At 60.6% G+C, this 24,659-nt stretch overlaps 2 protein-coding genes and 3 non-coding genes across 5 annotated transcripts; all 5 read left to right on the top strand.

Moving 5' to 3' along the window:
• The first annotated feature begins 1,341 nt into the window (after nt 1-1,341).
• Nucleotides 1,342-1,414, top strand: Trnav-cac. Its single transcript has one exon. It is a non-coding gene; the product is annotated as a tRNA-Val (tRNA).
• Nucleotides 1,415-1,705: 291 nt separating this feature from the next.
• Nucleotides 1,706-1,827, top strand: Trnal-caa. The gene is made up of 2 exons: nt 1,706-1,743; nt 1,783-1,827. It is a non-coding gene; the product is annotated as a tRNA-Leu (tRNA).
• Nucleotides 1,828-2,103: 276 nt separating this feature from the next.
• Trnae-cuc lies at nt 2,104-2,175 on the top strand. Its single transcript has one exon. It is a non-coding gene; the product is annotated as a tRNA-Glu (tRNA).
• Nucleotides 2,176-3,145: 970 nt separating this feature from the next.
• On the top strand, nt 3,146-5,270 carry LOC105695477. Its single transcript, XM_012417025.1, has 5 exons — nt 3,146-3,666; nt 3,737-4,197; nt 4,260-4,364; nt 4,435-4,593; nt 4,695-5,270. Exons 1-5 carry the CDS (start codon nt 3,519-3,521, stop codon nt 4,758-4,760), a joined length of 939 nt encoding a protein of 312 aa, XP_012272448.1. The 5' UTR covers nt 3,146-3,518; the 3' UTR covers nt 4,761-5,270.
• A 9,944-nt stretch (nt 5,271-15,214) lies between these two features.
• LOC105695453 lies at nt 15,215-23,738 on the top strand. Its single transcript, XM_012416992.2, has 9 exons — nt 15,215-15,338; nt 15,396-15,566; nt 20,477-20,590; nt 20,772-20,905; nt 20,984-21,134; nt 21,198-21,529; nt 21,602-21,817; nt 21,884-21,986; nt 22,108-23,738. Exons 1-9 carry the CDS (start codon nt 15,224-15,226, stop codon nt 23,736-23,738), a joined length of 2,967 nt encoding a protein of 988 aa, XP_012272415.1. The 5' UTR covers nt 15,215-15,223.
• Nucleotides 23,739-24,659: the final 921 nt, after the last annotated feature.

Here is a 24,659-nt window from a genome sequence, read left to right as displayed (position 1 = left end):
TCGGCCATTAAGAGTCCCCGGACACCATGTTGGGCCCAAAGGACCCATCATTACCCCTCCTGACACGTACATTTTTTTCGCCATCGCGACGACTCTGCCCCGCGTGCCCCGCGTGCCCCCGCCGAGCGCGAGATCTCGCAGTTGCTCACTAAATTTTTTATTTAACGGCGGACTCGAAACGCACCTTCGTAATTAATAACGGACCTCGCGGTACTTACAAAGTCCGCGACTTTGACGTTTCCGTCGTTTCTCGTGGTTGCTTTTGCGTTTATCTCTTAAGTCGCGGCAAGACGGCTCCGCGTCTCTCCCTCTCGAGGATGGGTGAACGAACCGACGTTTCGGTTGAACGCGGTCTCGTTCGGCTCTTTAAAAAAGAGATAAGAAGCTCGACTCCAACGAGCCTCCGGTCTCGCTTTCGCAAAAGACGCGCGCCCCTTCGGTCTTCCTTTGCCTAGCGGTCCGGGGCGCGGTCCGGGGCGCGGTCCGGGGCGCGGTCCGGCGGGTTCGCGCTTTTTACCCGGGACAAACGCGGGGATTTATCGTTCCGCGCGTTCATTATATTGTTCATTAATGTCTCTACCGGTTAGTCGTCCCTTGAGGCGACTCTAACATTAAACGTGTAGGCAGGCCACGAGTCCGCTTTCAAAGGCGACCAGTATCCGGTTAAGGAAGAGAATACTTTTCGCGGAAATCTGGACGAATTCGCCGCATTCCACTTGGCTCTTAAAGCCAGACACGTTACTCTTACGCCGACGGGAAAAACGGAACGCTTCGCGGCGTCGGATCGGAGAGGAAATTCGGAGCGAGCCCTCTCGATATCGTTGCCTCCCTTAAATTCTTACGAGCGACTCGTTTCGCTGTGTCGAGAGCTTATGAAGATGTCGGAGTCGATTAATGCTAATAGAGCAATACGGTCGCGGGTCTTGGTTAGAGGAGGAATGCGGAGGTGAGAAAGGAGGGGTGACCGTTTAAATATTCTGGCGATGCAAGTGGTCTCGGGGCCGCCTCGTAATCATCGGTATTACGTTGCTACGTAATAACGTATACGTGGTCGTCGTTTAATACACGTTTTTGGTCCTGCCGATGGCAACTGACGTTCGTAGCTATAGAATCGTCTACTTTTAGGCGACACGTCAAATGCGCGTCATTTCACTAACGGTGTCATTACCACCGATCCGATAGGTAACGCGGATATCTTTGTTCTGGATCGCTCTAACTAGCAGGGATGCCATTCAAGAGATTCGCGGTAACTTTCACGGTTTCATTGAGTTTGGGTTGGTGATCGATCGTTTATTATACCAGGTGTATTAAGATACAAGAAAATAGAGAGAGACATCAGTTGTTTCCGTAGTGTAGTGGTTATCACGTGTGCTTCACACGCACAAGGTCCCCGGTTCGATCCCGGGCGGAAACAGTTTTTATTTTTTACGTTTCACCGTTTAAATGGTCACGTCTATGGACAATTTCTAAACACAAATATCGATTTTTTTCGCGTTTACTGTAATTCACTCGTGACATTGAGTAGTCTTTCAGATATTCGTCATTTGAACGCTTTTTGAATAAATGTCACATCTATACCGCTACGACTCTAAAAGTCTAGAAAAATATCGTCATACGTGCCAATGTGTATTCAAGAAATATATAATATTTGTTTTATTGCTTTGCAGTTACTCTATAATGGGAATAACAGGAATCCCGAACACAAGTCAGGATGGCCGAGCGGTCTAAGGCGCCAGACTCAAGGTATAAGAACCTTCTCGGTTTGGCCGAGTTTTACGGGCTTTCTGGTCCTCTCTGAGGGCGTGGGTTCGAATCCCACTCCTGACAACTTTTTTTTTTTTCCGTCAAACTCTTTGCTTTTTAAACCCGTTAAAAGAATGAGAATGTACATGCAAGTGACAAACCGTAATGTCACCCAAATGTACATACCTGTAGCGTTTGTTCTCTAGACCTCATTTAAACGTATGATTCAACTCTGATAAACGCTCCTTTAAAACGAACGTGGACATTTTAATCGAATACCAAGAAAATATCATTAATTAAAAATCCATGACATAATATCGAAGTATAAATGGTTGTTTTGGCAAAGTACCGTCCAAGAACTCCGGTGTAGTCTAGTGGCTAGGATACCTGGCTCTCACCCAGGAGGCTCGGGTTCGATTCCCGGCACCGGAAGTTTTTTTCCTTCATTTTCCATTTTTCAACGATCAACAATCGTAGGATACGCGTTTGTCCTCAACGCAATCGTCATTCTTCCAGAGTCGTATCTCATATCGAGAAACTGCCATCGTGCGTGTCTCTCGTGGAGAGTCCGAGGGTTGGTAAGTCCGATTATATCGGCGCTACGTAAGTAATTAGCAATTCATGAATAATTCAGAACCCTCGGTAGTTTCCGCGCGTAATTGAAAGGAGTCGAGTGCGTAAATTAAGTGCACCCGTTTGCGGAAAGTAAAGGTCCGAAAAAAACGGGCGGACGGCTCGCGTCGAATCGTCCTCGGGACTTTAAGACGACGCGTAATCACTTTGCGGAACTGATTAATATCGAGGCGGATCTCGAATTTGAATGTTACGACCGGACCCCTCGCATTCCGTGCGAGGAAAGGATCACCTTTATTTCATCCTTGCACGCTTTATTGCACCTACGAAAGGCATCGGGAGGTAGTAACTTTATTGGGTACGCGCGAGAAAGTGTGCTCTTAACGCTTTTTACGGTACGACAATCGCGACGCCAAGCCCGGAGAAATTTATAACGAGGATGCCGCCTCGATCGAATCCCAGATTTACGAGGAGATTTATTCGTCTCCCTCGAAAACGCGCGAAAGAGAGCTCTACGGCTCGGACCGACCGGCGGCAAACTCGAATTGCGCCAACATCGCTCGTTCGCACCTCCGAGAGTCGCCCAGCGGGACCGTCGACTCTCCTTTTCGATCCAGCGACGCTTTTGGTTCTCGCGCGGGAGCTACGGCGGACTTTCCACCCGAGGCGGCCAACGGTCGATTCCTTTCGAGAGATTATTCATGTGAAATCATCCTAGGAGAAGGACGGCATGGCACGCGTCGCGCCACATATCGCGTCGTTACGTGCAATTTACCCAAGGATAGGAAATTGTATCGGAACCCGCGCCTAACGGCACGGCCGTCCACTCTATAATCTCGAGGCATTATTCCGCGTGTTTTTCCCGATAGGCGCAGGTGTCTTCTGTCGGCCGATCGCGAGTCACGGTTCGTCCCGCGAGCGCGCACCGCCGTCCGCTCCTGCTCGCCGCTTAGAGATCGGAATGAAGGATTGCAGGGAGATCGCCGTGCTGAGGTAGGCCAGCCCGCCGTCGACGGTCTCCCGATTCGGCCGAACGTCTCCTACGTCTGCCCCTCCTCAGGTACGCGGGGCTCTGGGAGGTGCCGCCGAACACCCCGAGGTGCTACGAAAGGTTGTACTCTCTTTACAAGAGAGTCATCTTCGCCGCGCAGTTGGTCGTCGTCGTGCTCGCCGTAGCGGAGTGTTACGACTCGAGAGACGACATGATAACCTGTACCGACAACGTCTGCATTCTTATGGGCTTGTCGATGGTTTGCCTGAAGACGGTGAACGCTCACCTGTACCGTGGAAAGATCGGCCGACTCGTCGAGGAGGCCAACGGCTGCGTCGCCGCGATCAGGGAGAGGGCGGGTGCGGGCATTTTCGACGGCTTCCCCTTGGCGCCTCCTTCTCGACCGCTCACCGGTCGCGTCCCTTTCAGATCGCCGAGAGCTGCGACTCATGAGACGCTACTTCCTCCAAACGGACGCCATCTTCTACTTCACCTTGATCATCGCCGTCGCTCTGGTCGTCGGCTTCGTCATTCTGGTGCCCGTCGAGCTGAAATACCCGTTCGACGTGAGCGACCCTTGGAACCGATCCCTGGTCTTGGGATTCCAGGCCTTCGTCGTCACCGTCGACGTCCTGGCGACCGACATGTTGGACAACCTCTTCTCGAGGATCTACGCCTCGATCGTCCTCAGACTGCAGATTCTGAATCTGCGCTTCGAGGACTGCGCGGTCGGCGGCGGACTGGCCGCGCGGCTGGAGGCCTGCGTGCGTCGTCACCAGGGAGTCCTCCGGTCGGTCGCCGAGGTCAACGAGGTCTACAGCGGCATCGGCTGCATGCAGTTCGTCGTCGTCAGCGTCATCAACTGCATCGCGCTCTTTCAGATGTTTCTGGTCCGAATCCGCCTTCCGTCGCGGCCGGCCGTTCGGGAGGACTGACGGTTGTTTCGTTTCAGAACGTTGGCCGGAACCCGAATTTCCTCAAGTTCGGGGCCTACTACGGGGGTTCCCTTTTCTATATTTGCTGCTACTGCTGGATCAGCGACCGGATAACTCACCAAGTAAGCCTGGGCAGGAAGGATCCAAGGGGGGCGACGTTCCCTTTTAACGTCTCCGTTCCCGGTTTCGCAGAGCTCCTTGGTCATCGACAGCCAGTGGATGGCCGGCTGGGAAAGGGACCCGAGTCCGACGGTCAAGAGTCTGATGATCTTTTCGGCCATGGTGGCCAACAAGCCTCTGACGATGAAAATCTGGCGATTCGGGGACTTTTCGCTGGCCACGGCCATCAACGTAAGCGCTAGCCTCGCTCCTTGCTCGGATGTCCGCTCGATCCTGGCGCGATCCACGCGCGATCGGGATCGATTAATTCGGAGTCGTTTTCTTCCTTCCAGACCTTGAGGATTTCGTACTCCGCCTATACTCTACTGACTCGGGTGCACGAGAACGACGAACCATGAAAAGGATACGTTCCCTCCGCTACGTCGCATTCGTCGATTCGATCCGTCTCCGTCCCCGCGGCGAACGGCGAACGGTTCGCTTACCGTTTGGTCTCTACGTCAATTTTATAGCCGGCGTGTGCGTCCCCCGTGTCAATATCGCAACGGCGCGGAGACGCGGAACCGTCCGTCCTTTCTCCCTTTTATTTTCCCTTCCCTTCCGCGGCGGCCCGGCCGTCCTTCTTCGAAGGCTCCGCCGTTCTCGTCTCCTTTACGACGCGGCTCTCGACGTCCCCGCGACGTCCCGGCGACTCCTCGAGCATGCTTCGAAATGAAAACGTCCGACTGGCCATTAAACTCCAGAATTAAGACGCCTCCGAAGGGACCGGCCGCGGCGAAGGAGCTCGAGGGCGGCCCGAGGTCGGGGATGTCGTCGTCGTCGTCGGTTCGCGCCTCCGAGAGGGAGTCGCACGCGCGCCACCGAGTCACGTGCCGCTAATTGTGATTACACCCCGTGAAGGCGAAGGACGAAAGGAAGGCGTTTAGCGTAATGGGTAGAATCGGCCCGCGGGACGGACGGGACCGGATCGGGCGATAGCGGCGTTTAACGAGGCAACGCGCGTCGGCCGCGGGACTCGATTCGGTTCGACTCGTTCCGAGCCCAGGGGGTTTTATTCGAGCGCCACTCGCGCTCGACCGATCGTATCGCGATATGCGTCGCGGAGTCGTCGATATTTTTCTCGGCCCGCAAACGAGCACGCGGGGAGCGGGTATTAACTCGGGGCAATTAAACGTCGGAGGTCTCGGCCGATCTCCGCGCCGAATTCCCGCACGAAGGCGGGGGACGACTCCGTGGGTGGCGGATTCTGCTTCCCGGCCGGAAGGTCCGTTCGCGGTCGCGAGAGCGGGTTCCGTTTGCGGAACGATGCGGCGCCGGGCCTCGGCGACTCCTCCGGATTCCTCCGCCACCCAAGCGGGAAAACTCCGGCAGCGCCCGACGAAACAGCCGACGATTTACGGTTCCCTCGAGCGTCATCGCGGCGATTCCCGTTAACCTCGTCGCGCTTACGGACGCATCTCGAATTCGCCCCGCGCGGTAGAGGGCGGAATGCGATTCGCGAGGATGCGGATGGCCGCGTTCCGCAAGTTTGGCGGAACGTCTCGAACGATTCCCGGGCCGCGGCGCGACCCATCTACCGAGTCGATCGACCCGGGAATCGAGCTTCGACCGCGCCGCATCTCCGGTGCGTCTTTCGCTCGGAGCGTTGCACGGAGGGACGCGCAAACGACGCGTGCCTCGTCACGCTCGACGGTAGTATCCGGTGCAAGGAACCGACGCACCTGGGCGATCCGTCGAATAAACTTATCGGCGAGGCGGATACTCGGCAGAGCCCGGAGGCGCGATCTGCAAGACGGGCGAACGCGCAAAAATCTGGCTAAACGGCGACGAAAGAACGGGCGGAAAAACGACGCGCGCGCCGATGGAACGGCGTCTCGCAATTATTCTCCGGTGTTTCCGGAAACGGCGCGTAATGCCTGCGCCGTCCTCTCCTCGCGCTCCTCTAAGAACCGAGGCGGCGCCACGATTTTATTGCTCCCGCCGATTTGGGACGGGGAAAAAGTCGAGCAGCGCAATTTTCCCTCGCGAGTGCGATCCGGAGAAACGACGGGAACGCGGCCTTTCGGCCCCCCTTCAGGAATCGTTGGGGAATCCTTGGGGAATCCGCGCGAGTCCGATCCGCTCCCGGTCGGACCGGACCGGCGCCCCGAAGGGCGGAGGAGGCTAGGGATAGGGGATAGGGGAGAGGGGAGAGGGGAGAGGGTAGAGGCGCGATAGATCATCGGAGGGGCGAGGAAGAGGGGGCAGGAGGAGAGCTCGCGGGCCGCGGTCTCGCGGCCACAAACCACCCGACCTCCACGCCGCTCGGACCAACCACCCGGTCGCCTCGCGATCGCCTCGCGATCGCCTCGCGATCGCCCCCGAGGTCGGCCGGCGGCGGCCGGGACCGACCGCGTCGCCGATGGGAAGGGCGCGTCCGCGAGGGCGCCTCGCCGAGGTAGAGCGGAGCGGCTCGGCCCTCCCTTCCGCGAGGGAGAGGAGAGCGGCGGACTCGGTCGGAGGCGGCGCGCGTCGTCACTTTGTTTCCGCGCTTTCGGGCAGACCGAGCAGCGGCCCCGACCAGTGCCGAAGAGGAATCGAGGCGGACTGCCGAGACGCGCCGATCGACGCCGGAGTGCCCGAGGAGCCGATTCTACGAATGGAAGGTAAGCCACCCAGCGATAGCCCGTAGATAAGAACGCGGAAGCGCTCTCGGCTAGGATCGAGGTGGGTCGGTCGCGGGCGCCGCGCCCCGGTGATCCAGTTGCCTGGATCGGATCCTCTTCCGTCCTCCCGTTCTCTCGCGCGCGGGGCCGGGATCCGGGCAGCGGGGGAGTCGCGGTCCGACCTCGCGTAAACTCGCGTAAACTCGCGTAAACTCGCGAGCGCTGACCTTCGCCGAGTTCACTCGTGGCCGTTCCTCGCCGCTTCGCGCCGCTTCGCGCCGCTTCGCGCCTCTTCGACCCTCGCCCCGGTTCGGGGACGTCTCCCGCGGGAGCGGGATTCGATCGTATCGACACGTGCCATATGGCGCGACTCTCGGGACAAAAACCGCCGAGAGCCGCCTGTTGCGTCCCGGAAAATTGCAACGAGACGAGTTTTGTGAAGTCACACCGGCAATTGCGGGAGTTACCGTAGGCGCGAGTCGTAACGGCGACCATTAAGCCTCCGTGCGAGGAGAACCGTAAAGGAGACGCGCGCGCAATGGTCGGGGCCGATTACGGTTTTCGCCGAATGCGCGGCCCAGGGGCGGAATCCGCCCGCGACCAGAGGGCAGAGGAGCCGCCCTCGCGCTCGGGACGAAATCGAGGCGACTTCCGACCTCGGCTCGAACGGGCAATTCTCTGCGAGAGGCAGCTTTCCTCTTTCCGCCCGTAATTGGGGGATAAATCGGAAGCGTCGGAGAAACCTGTCAATTAGGGAAAGAAAAATTGTCGGATTCGTCGGGATCGCGCTCGGGTCGGCACCACGGGGGCCGGAGCAATTTTCAATATACGAGGAGAGCCCCGTTGATCGCATGCTTCGCATGATTGCGCTTAAACGGCAGGCAAAGCTCGGTTACGGCGAAAAAATGTTAATTGGAACGTCCTTCGGGAACCGTTTCGATTGGTGAACGCTTCGGAACACGACCGGACTGGGCGAGTATCTTTCGACCGTCCCCGACGCTTAAATCGTCGGGCCCGATTTTAGTAGCGATTCGCGAAAAGAGATACCGATCGAGAAGAGGGTAAACGGACTTTCGAGAAGGAGGCGCCGACTTGGTAATTTCGATTCCGAGATAACCCCGGCGGAAAGCTGGGCGAAGAGAAACCCCCGGTCGTCCTAGGTGACGGGGAGTCGGACCGGCTCGATTTCTCGTTGCGATTCATCGTCGGCGCGGTGCGAGTTTTCGCACGGTTCCTTTTACGGCCGGCAACGCGAGGCGAAAATACGGGTCGAGGAAAGCGCGAGGACGGTCGACGAACGGCGCGATTTAATCGCAGGCGCCCGGTTTTGATCGCTGCGCTCGTTAACGAGCGTCGCGCCCATCGAATTAAGCGCTCTCGTTTCGGCTACGCGCCGTCCAATGAAACGGCCTTAATCGCGTTCTAATGGCGGCTCGGAATTTTTAACCGGGCGGCCCCTCTCCCTCGGGGACCTCCGCGCTCGCCGGTAGAACGCCATTCGAGTAACCGTGCCCCCTCGTAGGACCCTGCACTTCATACGAAGCGACGGCTGCAACGTCCGAGCTATACTTAGCCGGGCTTGTCTACCGTATGGAGCCACAGGTCGCGGTCGGGACTCGCCGCCGGACTCGGCTCGATTTCCGCCGGCGACGCCCGGCGACGCCCGGGCAAGGACGAGGGTCGCGGAAGCGTCCCCGACGCGGGGAGGGACGCGCGTTTTGGGGCCCACCCGCGGCGAGCCGCGCCGCAAGCTCGACGCGAACGAGGAGCGGAAAGCGCCGACAGGGGCCTAAGCGTTCCCGCGCTCGCCTCGCGTTACGCACTGCACGCCGGGCGTGATTAACGAGTGAATTAACGATAGGTGCGCGGCTCCCATATGGTAGCGCGGATCGCCCTCCATGCCGGCTCCCTCCGGAGACTCTTCGGTCCATCGGAAGCGTGACTACCGACGATATCTTTCCTCGCGGGTCGCCCGAGTCACGTGACGCGAATAAAATGCACCCGAGGATGCCCGACTCGAGTTTACCAACGTTTATCAACGCCGTCCCGTATCGGTAAATGCACTCGCGCTAACGAGACGCGAAAACGAGCCGAGCGTTCGTTCCTTTTGCGCGCGCTCTCGCGCCGAATCGAACGGGCATAAAGAGAGGCGGAATCCCGGATTCCGATCGCGACGGGATACCTCGGGCGGGTCGCGGATCGCGCGAGCTTACGCGTCGGGTCGATCACGGAAGAGTCCGGAGGGTCTCGTCGACTTTTTGGGGCCCCTTTTTAGGTACGCGCGAAAGTTTCGATCGAAATTCCGTCGTTGCGACGGACATTTGCCGCGTTCACGCTCGATAATTGACTCGCGAGGCGCGCGCTCGGGTCCGCTCCGCACTCGATGTCGGCGTTGTCGATAGGTTGAATGGCAGACGTTTCTTGGCCGTTTTGACCCAAAGGATCCGTAATTACGATCGCGGTCTCGGCCGATTCGGCAAGGCAGAAAATGACGAGGCGAGTCTCGGCCGTAATTGCGGGCGCGCGTCAACGAGATCTCCTTTTTTACGATCCCGAAAGAATACCGAGGAGACCGATCGCGACCTCGGGCTGCCCAGGGTCGGACGGCGGTCGCGCATTGTTTCGTTTCCTTTCCAATTAGTGAAACGTTAGCGCTTCTTGGTATTTAGGCCCATTGTGTGTCCACCGGGACGAGCACCGAGCCGGACTCCTCGGAGCACGATCGGCACACCGACCGCCGAGGAGTTTCTTCGTCGCTTTTCCAGCGACTCGATCGCGCGTTCGGACTCGTTCGGCCGGTGCCGGTGCCGGTGCCGGTGCCGGTGCCGGTCCCGGTGCCGGTGCCGGTCCCGGTCCCGGTCCCGGAGCAAACGCGGCGCGAGGAGGCACGATTACGTCGATAACGAGCAGCTGCCGTGACTTTTAACGTAGCACCCCGAGAAGACGTTAATGCGCGTGGAAAGCGTCATGCCACGTGGGCACTGTATAAATATTAATAAAGACGGGATTGGCACGGCTCGACGAGTTTCCTCCGTCAGACAGCGGGCGCGAGTTCAGCGCACCGACGCGTCCGACGCAGCGTTCGGCCAGGGAGGAAGAGGACGTACCGGAAAACGACCGACTCGAGCGAGTCCGTCGACTCGTACATAAGTCAGAGATCCGGTCGTTTCCTGACTCCTGGGAATGCCGCGCTACGAGGAACTCGGATGTCTCGAGACGGACTCGATTGGGGGGAAAAAATGTTATTTCTCCGGTGCTCCGTCCAATCGTGTCGCGGGGATGTCGTAAAACGCGAGACGCGCGAGTCTTCCCGGAGGGAGCCCTTTTTGCGCCCGATCGGCGTTTCGTTCTTGTCTCCTGGGGATGGAACGCGAGGGTCCGGCCAAGATTGGAAACGATCGACCTACGTCCCCTGTCGCGGTTTCTCCATCGTTTTCTGACGTTCCAACGACTCGCGCGGCCCGTGGCCTCTCGTACCTCTCGTACCTCTCGTACCTCTCGTACCTCTCGTGCGTCGTCGGCGGCTTCGGGAGGCGGAACAAATTTCATTGTATCGAGCCGAACGACTCGCATAAGTTTGAATACGATTAAACGGCCACCCGAGGGCTCGAGACGATCCTTACCGGCTTTCTAACGATCGCTGGACGGATCCTTACGGAATTTCCGCCCACTCCGTTCTCTCGCGATCCGATCGAACGACCAATAAATAATCATTGGAGTATTTACCGTGACGCTCGATGTTTTCCATTACGGGACCCGGAGGCTACTCGACGCCTCGGCGGGTTCTAACGTCCGTGACGGCGAATAAACCGTCGCCTTAAGTCCCAAATATTATTTCGGAGCGACGCGTCGAGCGGAAAATCAATAACGCTCTCGAGCGGTCCGATCCACGTGTCGCGCGCCGGCCGGGAAGAGGAATTCCGTTCACGAGACGTAGCCCTCGACACGCGCGACGCCCACGACCGATTCCAAAGATAGGAGATCGTATATTGCGGCGTCCGGAAAAAGCGCCGATAAGACACGCCTCCGGTCGTCCCTCGCGGAGAACGGCCCGCCGATAATTCTCCACGCGATCCTCCCCCGCGAAGTCGGCCCCGGTCGGCCCGAAAAGAACGACCAGCGCCGAGGTGCGCGATAATCACTCCTTACGAGATATTTAGATCCGCTTCGCCGGTAATTTCCCGGGTTAACGACCACGGCGACCGAGGGCCGAAGCCCCCGTTTCCGGAATCGGGGGGATTAACGCCCGAATCCGCCCGATTCCGCGGCGGCCGAAACGCAGCGGTCACCTGTTTTAACGGAGGGGCGGATTACCGCGTCGAGAAGGTGGCAGCGCCTTTGGAACCGTAAACCGGTCGATCGGACGAGCCGAAGAATGGCGAACGAGAAGCAGAAGGAAGACGAGGCTCCTCTAAATCTTCCGGTTCGTAAACGTCCGGGACGAGCGACCGGTTTAATCGGAGTTTAGCGTCGAAGCGTCGACGCGTCCGAGAAACGAAAGTACTTCTCTCGCGGCGTTCCGGGAAAGGAACCAAATTTCGTTCCGTCAGCCGCGGGAGGCGGCCGATGCCGCATCCAAGAGCGACGTCCGTCGCGCTAGGATGGGTCGTAGGATTTCGGCACGAGTCGTTCTCACGGGCCTCTCGTCGGGGGAATCCGGAAGTCCGTGGGGCGCCGCGTTTCCACCAATGGATTTATGCATTATGGATGACGTCGCGGATGGAAGCACGGCGGGGCCACCTAATTGGCCGTGATCGATTTTTTAATCGAGCGTCTCCGTAATTACACCCTAGTCGAATGGGAATTGGCCGATCGAGTTTCAATTAAGGGGACGTGGCGCTTTTGTTCATCGACTGGAACGCTCGGCGGAGATTTAATGGCGCGGTGGGGCACCGTTTAACTCGTGTCCTCGAAGTCGACAAGACGGGACGACGCCGAGCGCCGGCCGGCGATCCCGCTCGTTCGTGCGGATTTTTCGCGATTTCTTTTTCGGGCATTTCGCCCGTGAGCGGAGTTTGGCGGAACCGCCGGTCGGCCACTGACAAATCGCCACCGAGTCGAGTCGAGTCGAGTCGACTGGACGGCCAGCACGAGGGACCGGACTCGACACTCGCCCGCTGCACGCGCGACGCCTCCACGGATTCGGCCGATTGAGTCGTCGCGCCGGCCGATACCGCGGGTTTACGAGCGGAGAGGCTCGCTCGGATCCTCGTTAGTCCGAATAATGGAGAGTTTTTTCGTGCCGCGGTCGGCCGGTCTCCTCCGAGAAGCGATCGATCGGCGCAGCCGCCCGCGGCGAGACGGCACCGACAGACGCGCCGAAGCATTCCGAACTTTGGTGAGTTCGACGCTAATCGCGCCCGGGACATCTTTATCTCCGCACCTTCCGCGCGGTGGAATCCCGCCTAACGAGCCATTAACGTCGCCAACGAAATCGGAAACGATCGTTCGCCGCGTCGCGGCGCTCCGACCGTCCCGGTCGAGCCGCTCGTAAACGCACGCGCGCGGGACGAGCGGAACGACCGCGCTCGGAGGCGGTAAATCGCCTTCCCGGTTTTTCCGCTTCCGTCGTCGTACGAGGAAGAGCCGACCCGAGGAGGACTCGCGACGCCACCGCACCTGTCCCGCGATCGCTCGCGCCAATTACGCGCGCCCCGGCCGCGGCCTCTCCGCAACGGCGTACGAGCGAATGCCTGCGGCGAGTCCGGCTACCGCGTCGGCAGAGCCCGCGAAAAGTGCCTAATGACTCGCGTCCTACGTGCACGGCCGCGTCCCGGTAATGCACCCGGTAATGCACCCGGTAATGGCGATACCTCGGAGGATCGAGGCAATCTCGGGCCGAGGCGATACGGCGCGATTCCGGCGCGATTCCCGCGGTGAAATACGGTTAAACCCGAATTTGCAGCCGGTCCGACTCCGACTCCGACTCCGATTCCGATTCCGATTCCGTTTTACCGTTCAAGCGCGACCCGGCCGGGCCGAGGGCGAGGGGCCGTCGCCGAGAGGGAAACGGACAAGGACGGGAGCCGAGCCCGGCCTCGTCCACCTGTCTCATTATACGCACTCGAGGGATCGATACAAATAACCCGTTGTCAGGTGCGCAAGCCACCAATTACAGACGGCCGCAGGGGGAGCTATGAATTATCGCGACGTCCTCCGCATCGCGATGCGCTCCCGGGACGCCGGGACGCCGGGACGCCGGACGCCCGAGTCGACCCGGGCCGCTCGGTCAACGTCGGGAGTCGAGAGGGCCAACGAGGAGACGACGAGGCTCGTCCGTCGGGAACGAGCAACGCCTCTTTGCCCGGCCGAAAGTCGCCTCGGTCGGGGTCGGGACGGCCTCCGAGAGGGGAATGCTCGTTACGATTATAACTCGCGCTCGGTGTAAATATATTATACCGGGAGTAAACGAGCTCGGAATAAGAAGAAGGGCACTTTGGTATCTCCGACTCTCGGCGAGAACCCGTCCGAGGAAAAAAATGGTACCCGCGACGATAACATCGGTCATTTGTGCGTTGTCCCGGCGAGGACGACGCGACCCGTCCCCGCGTCCGTCGCGTTCGCCTCGAGTCCCCTCCGCGACGCGGATCGAGCCCGTGCGGACCCCCGGACGGATCGTCTCGAGGAAGAGTTTACGCAAGAGGTTTCGATGAGCATTAATCACGAGAAAAAAAATTCATCTATAATTTAGCGAGCGGAGACATCGCGGGAACCGTCGGCACCCGCCGTCAGGAAATTTCTCAGCGAATTCGCGAGTCCCCCAGTCGCGTTCTTTCTTTTTTCAGCGAAATTTGATGAAAGGTTTCGCGAGTCTCGCGAAAAAAAGGAAGACCGGAGCGCGTTAAACGCGTTCCTCGGAAATTGTCCGTTATGCCAACACAGGGCCGGCCGGCGCGGCCCGGCGCGGCCCGGCGCGGCCCGGCGCGGCCCGGCGCGATGGCAGAGATTAAGCGTCGATCCTATCTCGCGCCGGACCTTCCTCGGGGAGGAAGGGTGCCGAGGGTCAAGGGCCCGTCGCCGGAGGGAGCCCCTCCCCGAAATCGGCTCCCGTTAAACGGCAGACGACTCCCGCCGTAAATCTCCCCGGAGCGATTACGGGCGTGGAAGGTGAGACGACCGTGACCGAATGATTCCATTAGTCCGGGCCCTCGCACCTTCGCCGGCCATTGGTCGGCCGGGGCCCGGACTCGTCCACGCCCGCTCGCCTTTGAATCGCCGTCCCTCCGCCGATCGAGACGTCGGAGGGAAATCGGGACGCGCGCTCCTCCCTTCCGAGCCGGGACGTCTTCCTCGGTCGCCGAATCGCAGCCGCGGCCCCGTTCGCCAAAGGACGACAAACCCGGAGGCAAGAAAAGGCGGAAGGGGAGCGGCGCGCTTCCACGCGTCGTAATCGGTACGGGGAAACGACTGGCGCGTCGTTTCGGAGACTTGGCTCCTCTGCTCGGTCCGTTCCCCGCCTCGCTTCCGCCTCCGCCTCGAGTGGAACGATCGACGATTAATGGCTGTCGGCGTTAATTCGACGAACGCGGCTCCTTCGTCGGGCAAGTCGAATCGATGCGTCGCTCCTCGGGAACCGCTCCTCGGGAGTCGGGAGGAAGGAGCGTTTCTCTCGGCGGAACTGCCGCGTGTCCCTCGAAGGAGCGGACGTCGGATCCTCCTAAACTCGTTTTTCGGTATTCCGGACGATTCCGGACGATTCCGGACGATTCCGGACGATTCCGGACGATTCCGGTTTCCCACGATAAGGAGGAAGACATCGGCCGGAGAGAAGTCGCGAAACGAAGGACTCTACCGATTTGCATCGAGGTCGCGGCCGTCGAGGTCGAAATCGGGGACGCCCGCGACCGTTACCGCCGCGCGGGAGGGAGGGAGGGAGGGAGGAAGGACGCCCGGTGGAACGGTGCGACCGTCGCGAGGACGGCCGAGACGGCGCTCCATCATCCCAGCGAAGGCGACTCGCCGGACGACAGATGGCTCCCTGGACGGCGGCCCGTTCGAGCGGGGTTTTACGGTCGATCGATTCCCGTCGATGACCGCTCGCTCGACTTCCCGGCCCGAGGACGGACAGCTGCTGCCGTCGGGCCTTTTCGACCCCGGAACCGGCGACCGATCTCGCGCCGCCGGCGCGGACGGATCCCCGGTACCGGCATCGCGTCTTCTGCGGCTCCCTCCCTAGTAACGCCGCGACGTCGCTTCCGTTTCAGGATGCCGGGGATAAGATGCGCCTCCTAACCGTGATCCTCTCGGGCTGGCTCCTTCGCGGTCCGGGGAGCATCGGCGGGCAGGAGCTCTCGGTGACGAGGCTCGCGAACGGAGACGTCTTCACCGTCGAAGGTAAGCGCCCCGATTTCCTGAGCGACGCCCCGAACGAACTCGGTTTCCGCCCCGAAGGTTCCTGCAGGGAAGCGTGCACCGTCCTGAGCAGCGGCACCGCCAGCCCCTTCACCCGGGACCCCGAGACGGCGGCCGTCGGCCTTCCCGACCATTCCTGCGCCTGCCAGTGCAACCTCGCGCTTCCGGTCTTCCGGGAGGACCTGCACGTCTGCGTCAAGGACATCCAAGGTAAGGCCACTCGATCCTCTCGAGCGATTCTCGAAAGACCTCGGTCGCGAGGCGGGAGACTCGGCCAATCGAAGACGCGGAGGGGTCGGGGAACTCGATTATTAACCAGATTCCACGGGCGGTTAATCGCGTGTCCTGCCCTCCGAGCCGAAAGAGGCCGTCGGCCCGGGTCCCCTCGACCCCGCGGAATTCCGGCCCCGGGTCGCTCGCGACCGCCCGACGAAGCCAACCGGAAGGCGACTCTCGGTATCGGCCCCCAGTCCGGAGGTGAGGAGCCGAGGCGAAATCGCGAAACGGGCCTCCTCTCGTCTCCATTTGGTCGAAACGACCGGCCTTTCGATAGCGTAACGAGTAACGTTCCGAAAAATAGTCATTGGACGAGCCGAGGTCTCGAAGGCGCGACCGATACGGACGGCAACGTTCCGCGGAGTTTACGGTTTCCATTAGGCCGGATGACCTCTCTTTAATTAAGGCGGTGATAACGCCTCGAGGACGTCTAAACGGTTTCGTCACTCTGTAAGGCCCGAATGGCGAGACGCGATACGCGTTAAGTGATCGCGGAGATTCGGACTCCCGAATGGACGGCGCCTAAAAGTGAGGCGAGGACCGTCCCCGTCGTCGATTCGGGTCCCTCCGAGCGCGAGCGTCCTCCGAGAGGAATCCACTCGGATCGTTAGTCGCGTCCTTAGGGGGCCGAATCGATCGACGAAGCGCGTCGGTCGGTCGGTATCGAATTAATACGTCGACACGGTTCGTTTCGAGAGAACCGAGGGGTTCGCCTAATTGGGTCGATCAGCGATTCGAAACGCAGTCGGAGGAACGATACCGCATCGCGTGCACGCCGCGGGATTGGACGCAGCTCCGAGATTCTCGACCGATCGAGGAGCAACGTCCTCGACGTTGGCCGGCCCTCCGAAGACCGGAAAAGGTCGGGAAAATCGAGGTTGACCCCTGCGGCGAAAATCCGGTTCCCCCCGAATCCTCCTCCTCCTCGGCGGCGGCGGCGGCGGCGGCGGCGGCGGCGGCGGCGGCGGCGAGTCGGTCTAAACGCGAATGACCCCTCGAGTAACCCCGCGGCTCCGCTCGTCGTCGATCTCTAATCTCTGCACCTGCACGAGATAGCCGTCTAGGAGCGTGTACACCCACACGCGTCCCGATGCGGGATCTCGTGCCGGATCCTGACCTACGGCCATAGCCCCGAGCGCCCCGAGTCCACGGCCATCGCATAGGAAATTAGGAGCATCGGTGTCCTCGGGGTCGAGCCGTCCAGGAAGTCCGGGGGTGATTGCTTTCCCGATGGCTCCGTCTCCGAGGGATTCGCCCCTCGACGATCCGCGCAGCGAAAGGGACGCTTTCGGCGCGACCGTCCCCGCGTCTTTGATAAACTTGTCGAGCTCTCGCGGGCACGCCGTTAAATAATTTATACCTCCTCTCCCGTAAACGCGCGCCGTGCCGGCTCCTCTAACACCGCGACGGCCGATTATTTCGATCGATGATCCAATCATTTATCGGCGTTCGCCCGATCGGTGGCTTTAAAGGCGAGCGATAAATCTTTTGGTCGCTATCGATAACGATCCGCCGTCGTTGCTCGGCGATCGTATCGCCGTTTTGACGCCGGTTATCGAAGAGTAGCCGGCTCTTAAATTTTCGCCGGCCATCTCCGTGCAAATTCTCTCGTTACCTTACCCTTCTCGACTCCTTCTCCCGCGCGGTAAATAATTCCGTACTTTGGCCCTCGTGATTTCACCCCGAAGATCTCTCGATTCGCCGACGGAATTCCCTTACGTTCCGACGCTCCGGCGGTGTCCGCGCAATGAACCGTCTCGACCCTCCCCCCGTCCGGGAACGGGCCCCTCGGTTTTCGAATTCCATTAGGCGCGCTCGTGACTCGCCGGGCACGTCCCATCGCGCGCAATCTCCGGTGAGCCCTCGGCCCTAGGGCTCCCTCGTCGTAGGACCGTTCGTACTCCGGAGGACGGTAGTCGATCGCCTCTCCACCCGCGCGGTTACGCCGCAACGAGCGTTCGACGGGCGAATACGCCGTTATTACCCGCGAGCTCCTTAAATCCTCGGTGCTCTCGGCGGGGAAGGTCGCACCTCTGGACTCCCGTTCGGGTCGACGTGGCAGCGACGCGGGACCCCGACGACCCCGAGGGAAACCGCGCGCTTGGCGCGCCTTCCGATGCCACTTTGAAATTCATTCGTATCTCTTTCGCGAGCAATAAATAACGATCCGGGGTATACGGTCCAAGTCGGGGGACGAGCACCAGGACCGCGTGGAGGGACATCGGTTGCGGTACTTTGGTCCCGTCGCCCCCGGAGAAACGACGCGACTCCTGGACCGCGGGTATGCCTTCCGCGGAGGTTCCGAGTACGGTTATTCGCCTTTGTTCCGCCTCGCGCGGTCGTCCGTCTCCGACCGTATGCAGATTTCCCCGAGGAAGATGTCCGGACAAACGACTGCCGGGTTCGAGCGCGTTACTTATACGGAAAAGAGCGGCATCAACGGGTGAATAATTATAAAGCGACGCGCGAGTCCCGCGATTATCCCTTTCTCCTTGGTCATAGAAAACGAAGACGAGGCCTCTCGGACGTCTCGATCGTCTCGATCGGTCGGAGCCCGGTAGCGAAAGAAGAAACGGCCATTAATTGCCAGTGCCGGACCGTTTCGGCACGCGACAATGCCGGCTTCGACGGTGCCGCGCGTCGCGAGTCGAATCCGTTGATCCCGTCCTCGACCTCGTGGCGCCGATTCCGTCCGCGAGGTTCGTCCGGGCTGGCGAGAGCGGCCACTTCCAACTCCGTCTCTCCCGATTATGGCGCAATTACCGCGCAATTATAGCGCAATTATAGAGCGAGCGCGTTCAATAACGAGCAATTAAGATCGCCGAGTTCGTTAGGAACCTTTTACGTTAGCTCGAGCCGTTAGTTTGACCTCGACTCCGATCGAAATAGTTGCCGAAACTTATTCAAACGTACGGTCATTCCGGGTGTGCGGACCGCGAGAGGGAAAACGGTAGAACGTCGTCGTCCGCAAGGAAGGTGCGCGTCGACCTCGGCCGTTGTACGATTTTTCTCGTCGAGTTACTCTATCTCGCCCAATTACTTTACGTCGCCGTTACGAAACCCGAAGATTAATCGTCGGAGGGATCGTTTATCAAGGAGCCTAAAACGGTTTCGACGCCCCGAGTAGAATTTCCACGTAAAGTGCGTCACGTAAATCCACGATGCGTACGGCCCGTCCGATTATTCATGGATTAAGATACACGTTCGGTGAGTCTCGGCTGAGCGTGCGAGCGTTCGTTCGAGCGACGCCTCGGAGGATAGGAGGAGGAGGAGGAGGAGGAGGAGGAGGAGGAGGAGAGAAAGAAGACGGGGAAATTAATTTTCGAGCGAAGCGGTAACCGCCGAAGTAGAACGTAGGTACGGGTACCCGTTAGGAAAACTCGGCTCGTCTCGTTGCACGAAAAATGCGACTGGTCGCGAGACGGGATTCGGTGTCCCGGTTGGAGGACCCTCCTCCTCGATTTCGCGAGATTCCGGAAAGACTAGGAACGCGGCTAACCGGAACTCGAAGCGCGGTCGCCTCTCGGGGGCCCGTCCGAACGTGGGCCGAGGTCAGGAGGAAAGGATCGCACCTTTCACCCGGCTCCCCCGGCTCCCCCGGCTCCCCCGGCTCGCGCGTTATTCCCCGTTCCCGCCCGGAAGACTCGGAGGACGCGACGTCCGATCGAAGACCGACCCGCTGTCTTCTTCCGGTCGACGATTAGGTCATTCTCGTAATCCCCGTAATTCGCCCTCGGAGCTCGCGCTCTTGCGATCCGCTTCCCGTTCCTTTCCGCTCCTCGTTTCGGTGGATCGACGGTCGGCCTCCGCGGAAACGTCCCACGGCCGGTGACGATCGATCCCGCGATCCGAGTCTCTCGAGTCGAGAGCGTTCCTCCCTCCGCCGAGGAGACTCGGACTCATCGGTGACACCAGTTTGCGTAATGGCTCCGCTTTTTGCCGATCGCCGGAGGAGAGCAACTCGCGAACGGTTTAATAGACCAGGAGTTCCTCGAGACGTCCGCCGTCGATGGACTCCGGAGAACGCAGCGGTAACGAATTTCCCCGCTCCCGTTCCGGGAAACGCGTTCGCCAATTCCTTAAAGGTTCCCGCGCGAGGGTCGGCCCTTGTTTTGCCAGTCAAAGAAACTCGACGCTCGCCGCGCCGATCGAGTCCATCGATCGCCCCTCGATCCACTTTTTCTCCCTTAAAGAAGCCATTACTTTGCCCTTCCCGCTTCTTCGGTCCGGCTCGGGTCCGGCGCGGGTCCGGCTCGGGTCCGGTTCGGGTCCGGCTCGGGTCCGGCTCGGGTCCGGCTCGGGTCCGGCTCGGGTCCGGCTTCCTTCCGGAGGGTCCCGGCCGCGAGCGGGGACGCCGGCTCCGCGGTGAAATTCTCCCGCTCCGGTGGACCAGGTCGAGCGCGTTATCTCCTCGCTTAATTTATCGCCTCTCGGGGACTCCGCGTTTCGTTTTCGTGATATATTCAAGCGACTAATGACACCGGTCCCATCTCCGCCGATACCTTAGTCTAAGTTACGAGCGGCCGCGGGACAACGTCCCTTGAGACGACCACTAAATTATGCGACTAAATGGAAACGTAACGGCAACTCGGTGGCATTAAGAGGCGACGCCTGGCCACGAGCGGCCTGCTTTCCCGAAACCTCGGGAGATGCGCGCGGGATTCCTTTCCCTTCGTCGCCCCTTCGTCGCCCCTTCGATTCGACCGAACGGGCTCGGCCGGTTCGTTACGACCGGCCGTGCAACGATTTGTTTTGATGCGCTCGCCCAAAGAGACAGATTTCCGTAAAACCACCTTCGACGGCCGTCGACTCGATTACCCATCCGACCGCCTCGATTCTTGCAGAATGCGACGTCGCCGGCTTCGTCGGCACCGCGGGAGCCGTCGAGAAGATCCCCTACGTGTTCCTTCCGCAGCGCCGGCAGATCGTGTATCCGCAGGCGGAGATCCGCTTCGAAGGTGAGTGCTGGATCGGTGGTCCCGTCCCGCCGATCGCCATTAGCGCGGTCTCGTTCCCGCGGCGCAAGTACGACCATTAGTCTTCCCCGGGGCCCGATAACGAGCGACACCTGGGACCAGTTCCCGACTCGCGTGCCGGGAGACGTCGGTCCGGCGCCTGACCGACTCCCTCTGCTCGCAGGAGTCGAGACGCCCGTCTGCGGCATCGCGGGGGCCCAGCAGCTGGGCCGAGGGGGATGGTCCGAGCTGAGGAACCTCTCCGACGTCGAGCCGCCCTTCAGGCTCTTCCGGGACGAGGGCCGGACTTTTCTCCAGGTAAGTCGGCCCCGGCAGCGGCGCGGGAGGAGAGGAGAGGGACGTGGTAAAGAGCGCGGGAAACGCGACTGTTGCCAGTGGATCGGGGACGCCGGGCTGAGGGACGCCGCGGAGGGTCGAGTGGTGCTGGCCCGATTGGTCTGCCGAGACGCCTCGCCGCAGCCGGCCGTCCCGGGAGTCTTCACCCCCTGCGTGGCCTTCCGCGTCGCCGGATCGCCCTCGAAGAGCAGTAGGTATCGGCGCCGCGTAGTAGGTATCGGGGGGGGCCTAAAGGACCGACGATTCTTCGCAGACGTGCGCGAGGTGGCGTTCTCGGCGGGCGGCCACCCTTCGCAAGGGCTCTCCGCGACGGAGTACGCGGCGATAGGGTTGTCCTCCGTCGTCCTGGCGCTGATCTACGTCGCCAGCGTGTCCCTCTATCTGCAGAGCAGAAGGGCCAGGAGGAAGAGATCGGAGGAACCGGAAGCGGCCCTGACCGGTGGCAGGGAGGGAGCCGGGATCGTCAAGAGCAATCCGCTCCTGGCCGCCTCGAGACGCTTCGAGGCCGACGCCAACGGCGGATCGAGCGAGAGCGACCTCGGGGACGATCCGGCCCAAAGCGACGGAGAGGAGACTTTCGAGAACGTTGGTAGCTCCTCGTCCTCTGCAGTCCCGCGTCTCCTCGCCATCACTTGGCAAAGTTTTGCCGTGTTCCAGGTCACGTCGGCCGTCGTCCATCCGCCCTGCGTTTACTTCGAGCCGGAAGGCACGTTCGGCTCGGGGTCCATCCTCGGCGAGCGGCTACCCGAGGAAGACGTTCGCATCGTGGAGACCGTCGACAACGCCCATCAGCAGGACGTCCCGGTTCTTCCCGGCACCCAACGGAGGAAGCTCTACTTCAACCCGGCCTACTTCGACCGGCAGCTCTTGCTGGTAAATTTGTTTCTTCCTTCGATCCCGTCGCCTTTCCCGGAATAAACCGAGCCGATGACTGTTCAGGCCCCGCCGCCGGCAGCCGTCGAGTTCCTCTTTAAAATCCGAGAAGTCGTGTCGATCGCCAAACACAAAATGGCTGCGAAGCGATTCGTGCCCACGTTGATCGGTGAGTACCGCGCGAAAGCGCTCGGCTCCTTCGGGAGGCGGAGGGCGGACTTTCCTTCGTCCAACCCTCGTCCAACCCTGGGACTGCTCACGGACTCGATCTTCTCGCTACTACCCCCCAGGCATTCCCGAGGAGGAGAGCGGCCCGGACTCGAGGCGACGTCCCGCCTCCGTCCAGGGCTCCGCGGCCCGGTCCCGCGGGTCTCGAGAGTGTACCGGATGTCCCGGATGTCGGGAGTCTCCGCCGAGTCTGCCCGTCCTTCCGGCGAGTCCGCACGAGAGTCCGGCGTGTCCGGGCGAGAACAGGATCCGAGCCTGGCTCGAGGACGTGAAACCGCCGGGGCGTCGTTGGACCTCGCCCGTCGCCGGACCGGAGTCGCTAGGCGCGTCACGGCGCTCCACCCGGTCCACGTTCGGGGTGGCCGACGCGGCCGAGAACGGCGCCGTCAACGCCAAGGTCAGGAGGGCGATCGAGAACTGCTTCGTCGAGCAAATGGAGGAGAACGCGGTCTTGGAGAAGATGCTCACCGAGGCGACCGGCAACGGGCCGAGGGCGGAAGAAAGGAGCGCGACTCGGAGGAAGAGCCGAAAGTCGAGGGCCCCGTCGACCCCCGGGCTCTCCCGGCTTCCCGACATGATCGACGAGCTGCCCGGGGCCACGATGCCGGCCAAGCGCATCATGGACGCCGTCATCCGGGAGATGGTGGACGCGAAGGCCGTGGAGCGCAACGAGCGCGGCTACGAGGTGGACAGCCTCGAGAGGGCCAAGCTCGGGAGGAAGCCGTCGACGTCGCCCGAGTACACCGACCGCTCGAGTCCGGCCCCCTCGACCGCCCTGCCGTTGGACGAGGAGCTGACCATGAGGAACGACATCCTGGAGAGGTCCGGACCCGGGACCGAGGAGCCGGGGTCGCGGAGGCCGGTGGGTTACTCCCTCGTGAGCGAGGTCTACGTCAACGACGGGTACGTCAGCCCGGCCGGCAGCGAGGACTCCGGCCCGGAGATCCGGTACGAGCCCGAGCACCCGGGCCACCTGACCATCAAGGTCCAGGACTCTCCCGACAATTACGTCAAGTTGGACGAGTCCGAGTACGAGCCCGACACCCTCGACCGGAAGCCCATGAAGCTCAGGATCAACGGGGACGTCGGCTACGAGAGGGACCCTGCCGCGGAGGTCTACGTCGACTCCCTGGAGCGGCCGGCGCAGATCCTGCTCCGGAGCAAGGGTAGCTTCGGCGACGGCCGCGGAAGCCACGGCAGCCTCAGGGAGATCTACCAGGCCAGACTGAGCGCCGGCCACCTCGTCCCCGACTCCAGGCAGGCCAGGAGGCAGAGGAAGCCGTCGAACCGGCCGGACGTGGTCCCGCTCCCGCCCGCGGAGGGCGGCCACCGGCCGTCGCGGCGTCGCGGCCGCCTCGTCGGCAGGGTGGAGGACAGCGGCTACCTCAGCAGCACCGACAGCAACGGCTCGCGCAAGCGGCTGCTCCGGCCCGACGTCGGCAGCGTCTCCGAGACCGACGAGACCGAGTCCGTCTGCGACGGGGCCAGCGAGAGCGGCGCCGAGAGCGTCGGCACCGACAGCGTCTTCTTCGGCAACTTCCCGGCCGCGCAGTCGAGCCGCTCCAAGAGCGTCGACTCCGGGTTCCGGAACGAGGACGGCGCTCCGGAGAGGGCCAACCACGGCGCCAGCGACAGCGAGGCCGAGAGCTTCGTCACCGTGCTACCGCCCGGGAGCTCTCTGCTGGCCGCTTGACGCTCCACTCCGACGGCCGGAGCGCCCGGGTATTCCTCGCGTTGCGTCGGGACCGAGGCACCGACGGGCGGCAGACGGACCGACCGAGTCCGTACGAATGGCGCCAAAGGACTCAGCCGAAACGATCGACGGATGCTCGTCCCGGAGACGCAAGCCTACCTTGTGGTTTCCGAGACGACCCGAATCGTTTAGATTTAAGAGGGAGCAAGACGCTACGCGTTCACGAGTTCGTGTATCGGGTGCCTTTTGTACGTCGCGTTGTTGCTCACCGTTTGAGTGAGCAACAACGCTTAGCGATTAATGCGATTATTTGGTATCGGCCGTACGTACCCTACAGCGGGAGAGATGGAAGCGTCAAGGGAAAGACAGCCGGTGTACCGGATAACGTTTGCATTGCCCAAAAAGGCTCGGGTTAAACGACGCGATCGATGCTTTCCTAGAAAAAACGAATTGGGTAAAGATGAGGGGCCGGAAGTGCAATATTAGTACGCTAAGCCATCGTTGGAACGTTTAAATGCCGTTGCGGTGCAATTGCAAAACTATCTCCCCCAAGTTGCTCAAGTCGTAGTTTAACTGACCGAATATCGCACAAGTTACACTCTACCGGATCTCGGACATATTTTTATAACGGGGCGCGCATTGAATGGGGTACGGTTGCATTTATTATTTTACGGATGCTTCGAAAAATACCAAGTTTTTAACGAGCGGTAGGCAATGGGTTAACGATATCCGATCGGTCTAAGGAGCTAAATGTGGTTGAATAATTTAATCATAAATTATGATATCTTGCCAAAAAGGTATTAATAATATATGCATTGCAGCCGTCGTTATTTCCTTTCTTTTCTAATCTCATAAATAGTTTCTCGCGAATGGCTAATCGCATTTAAGAAGGGCAATAACGCAGCTAATTTTACGTACACG

This window comes from Orussus abietinus, unplaced genomic scaffold, assembly GCF_000612105.2.
Source record: "Orussus abietinus isolate OABI.00-Male unplaced genomic scaffold, Oabi_2.0 scaffold4, whole genome shotgun sequence".
NCBI lineage: Eukaryota > Metazoa > Arthropoda > Insecta > Hymenoptera > Orussidae > Orussus > Orussus abietinus.
The sequence above is the reverse complement of the archived record's forward strand: the minus strand, read 5'-3'. Positions and strand labels throughout refer to the sequence as shown.

Bases quoted from the DNA above. Each gene is read 5' to 3' on its own strand.
- LOC105695477 (XM_012417025.1), top strand. From the start codon at position 3,519: ATGATAACCTGTACCGACAACGTCTGCATTCTTATGGGCTTGTCGATG. The intron at 4,198-4,259 runs GTCCGAATCCGC...GTTTCGTTTCAG, and splicing joins CGCTCTTTCAGATGTTTCTG to AACGTTGGCCGGAACCCGAA. The intron at 4,594-4,694 runs GTAAGCGCTAGC...TCTTCCTTCCAG, and splicing joins CGCTGGCCACGGCCATCAAC to ACCTTGAGGATTTCGTACTC.
- LOC105695453 (XM_012416992.2), top strand. From the start codon at position 15,224: ATGCGCCTCCTAACCGTGATCCTCTCGGGCTGGCTCCTTCGCGGTCCG. The intron at 21,530-21,601 runs GTTGGTAGCTCC...GCCGTGTTCCAG, and splicing joins GAGAGGAGACTTTCGAGAAC to GTCACGTCGGCCGTCGTCCA. The intron at 21,987-22,107 runs GTGAGTACCGCG...ACTACCCCCCAG, and splicing joins ATTCGTGCCCACGTTGATCG to GCATTCCCGAGGAGGAGAGC.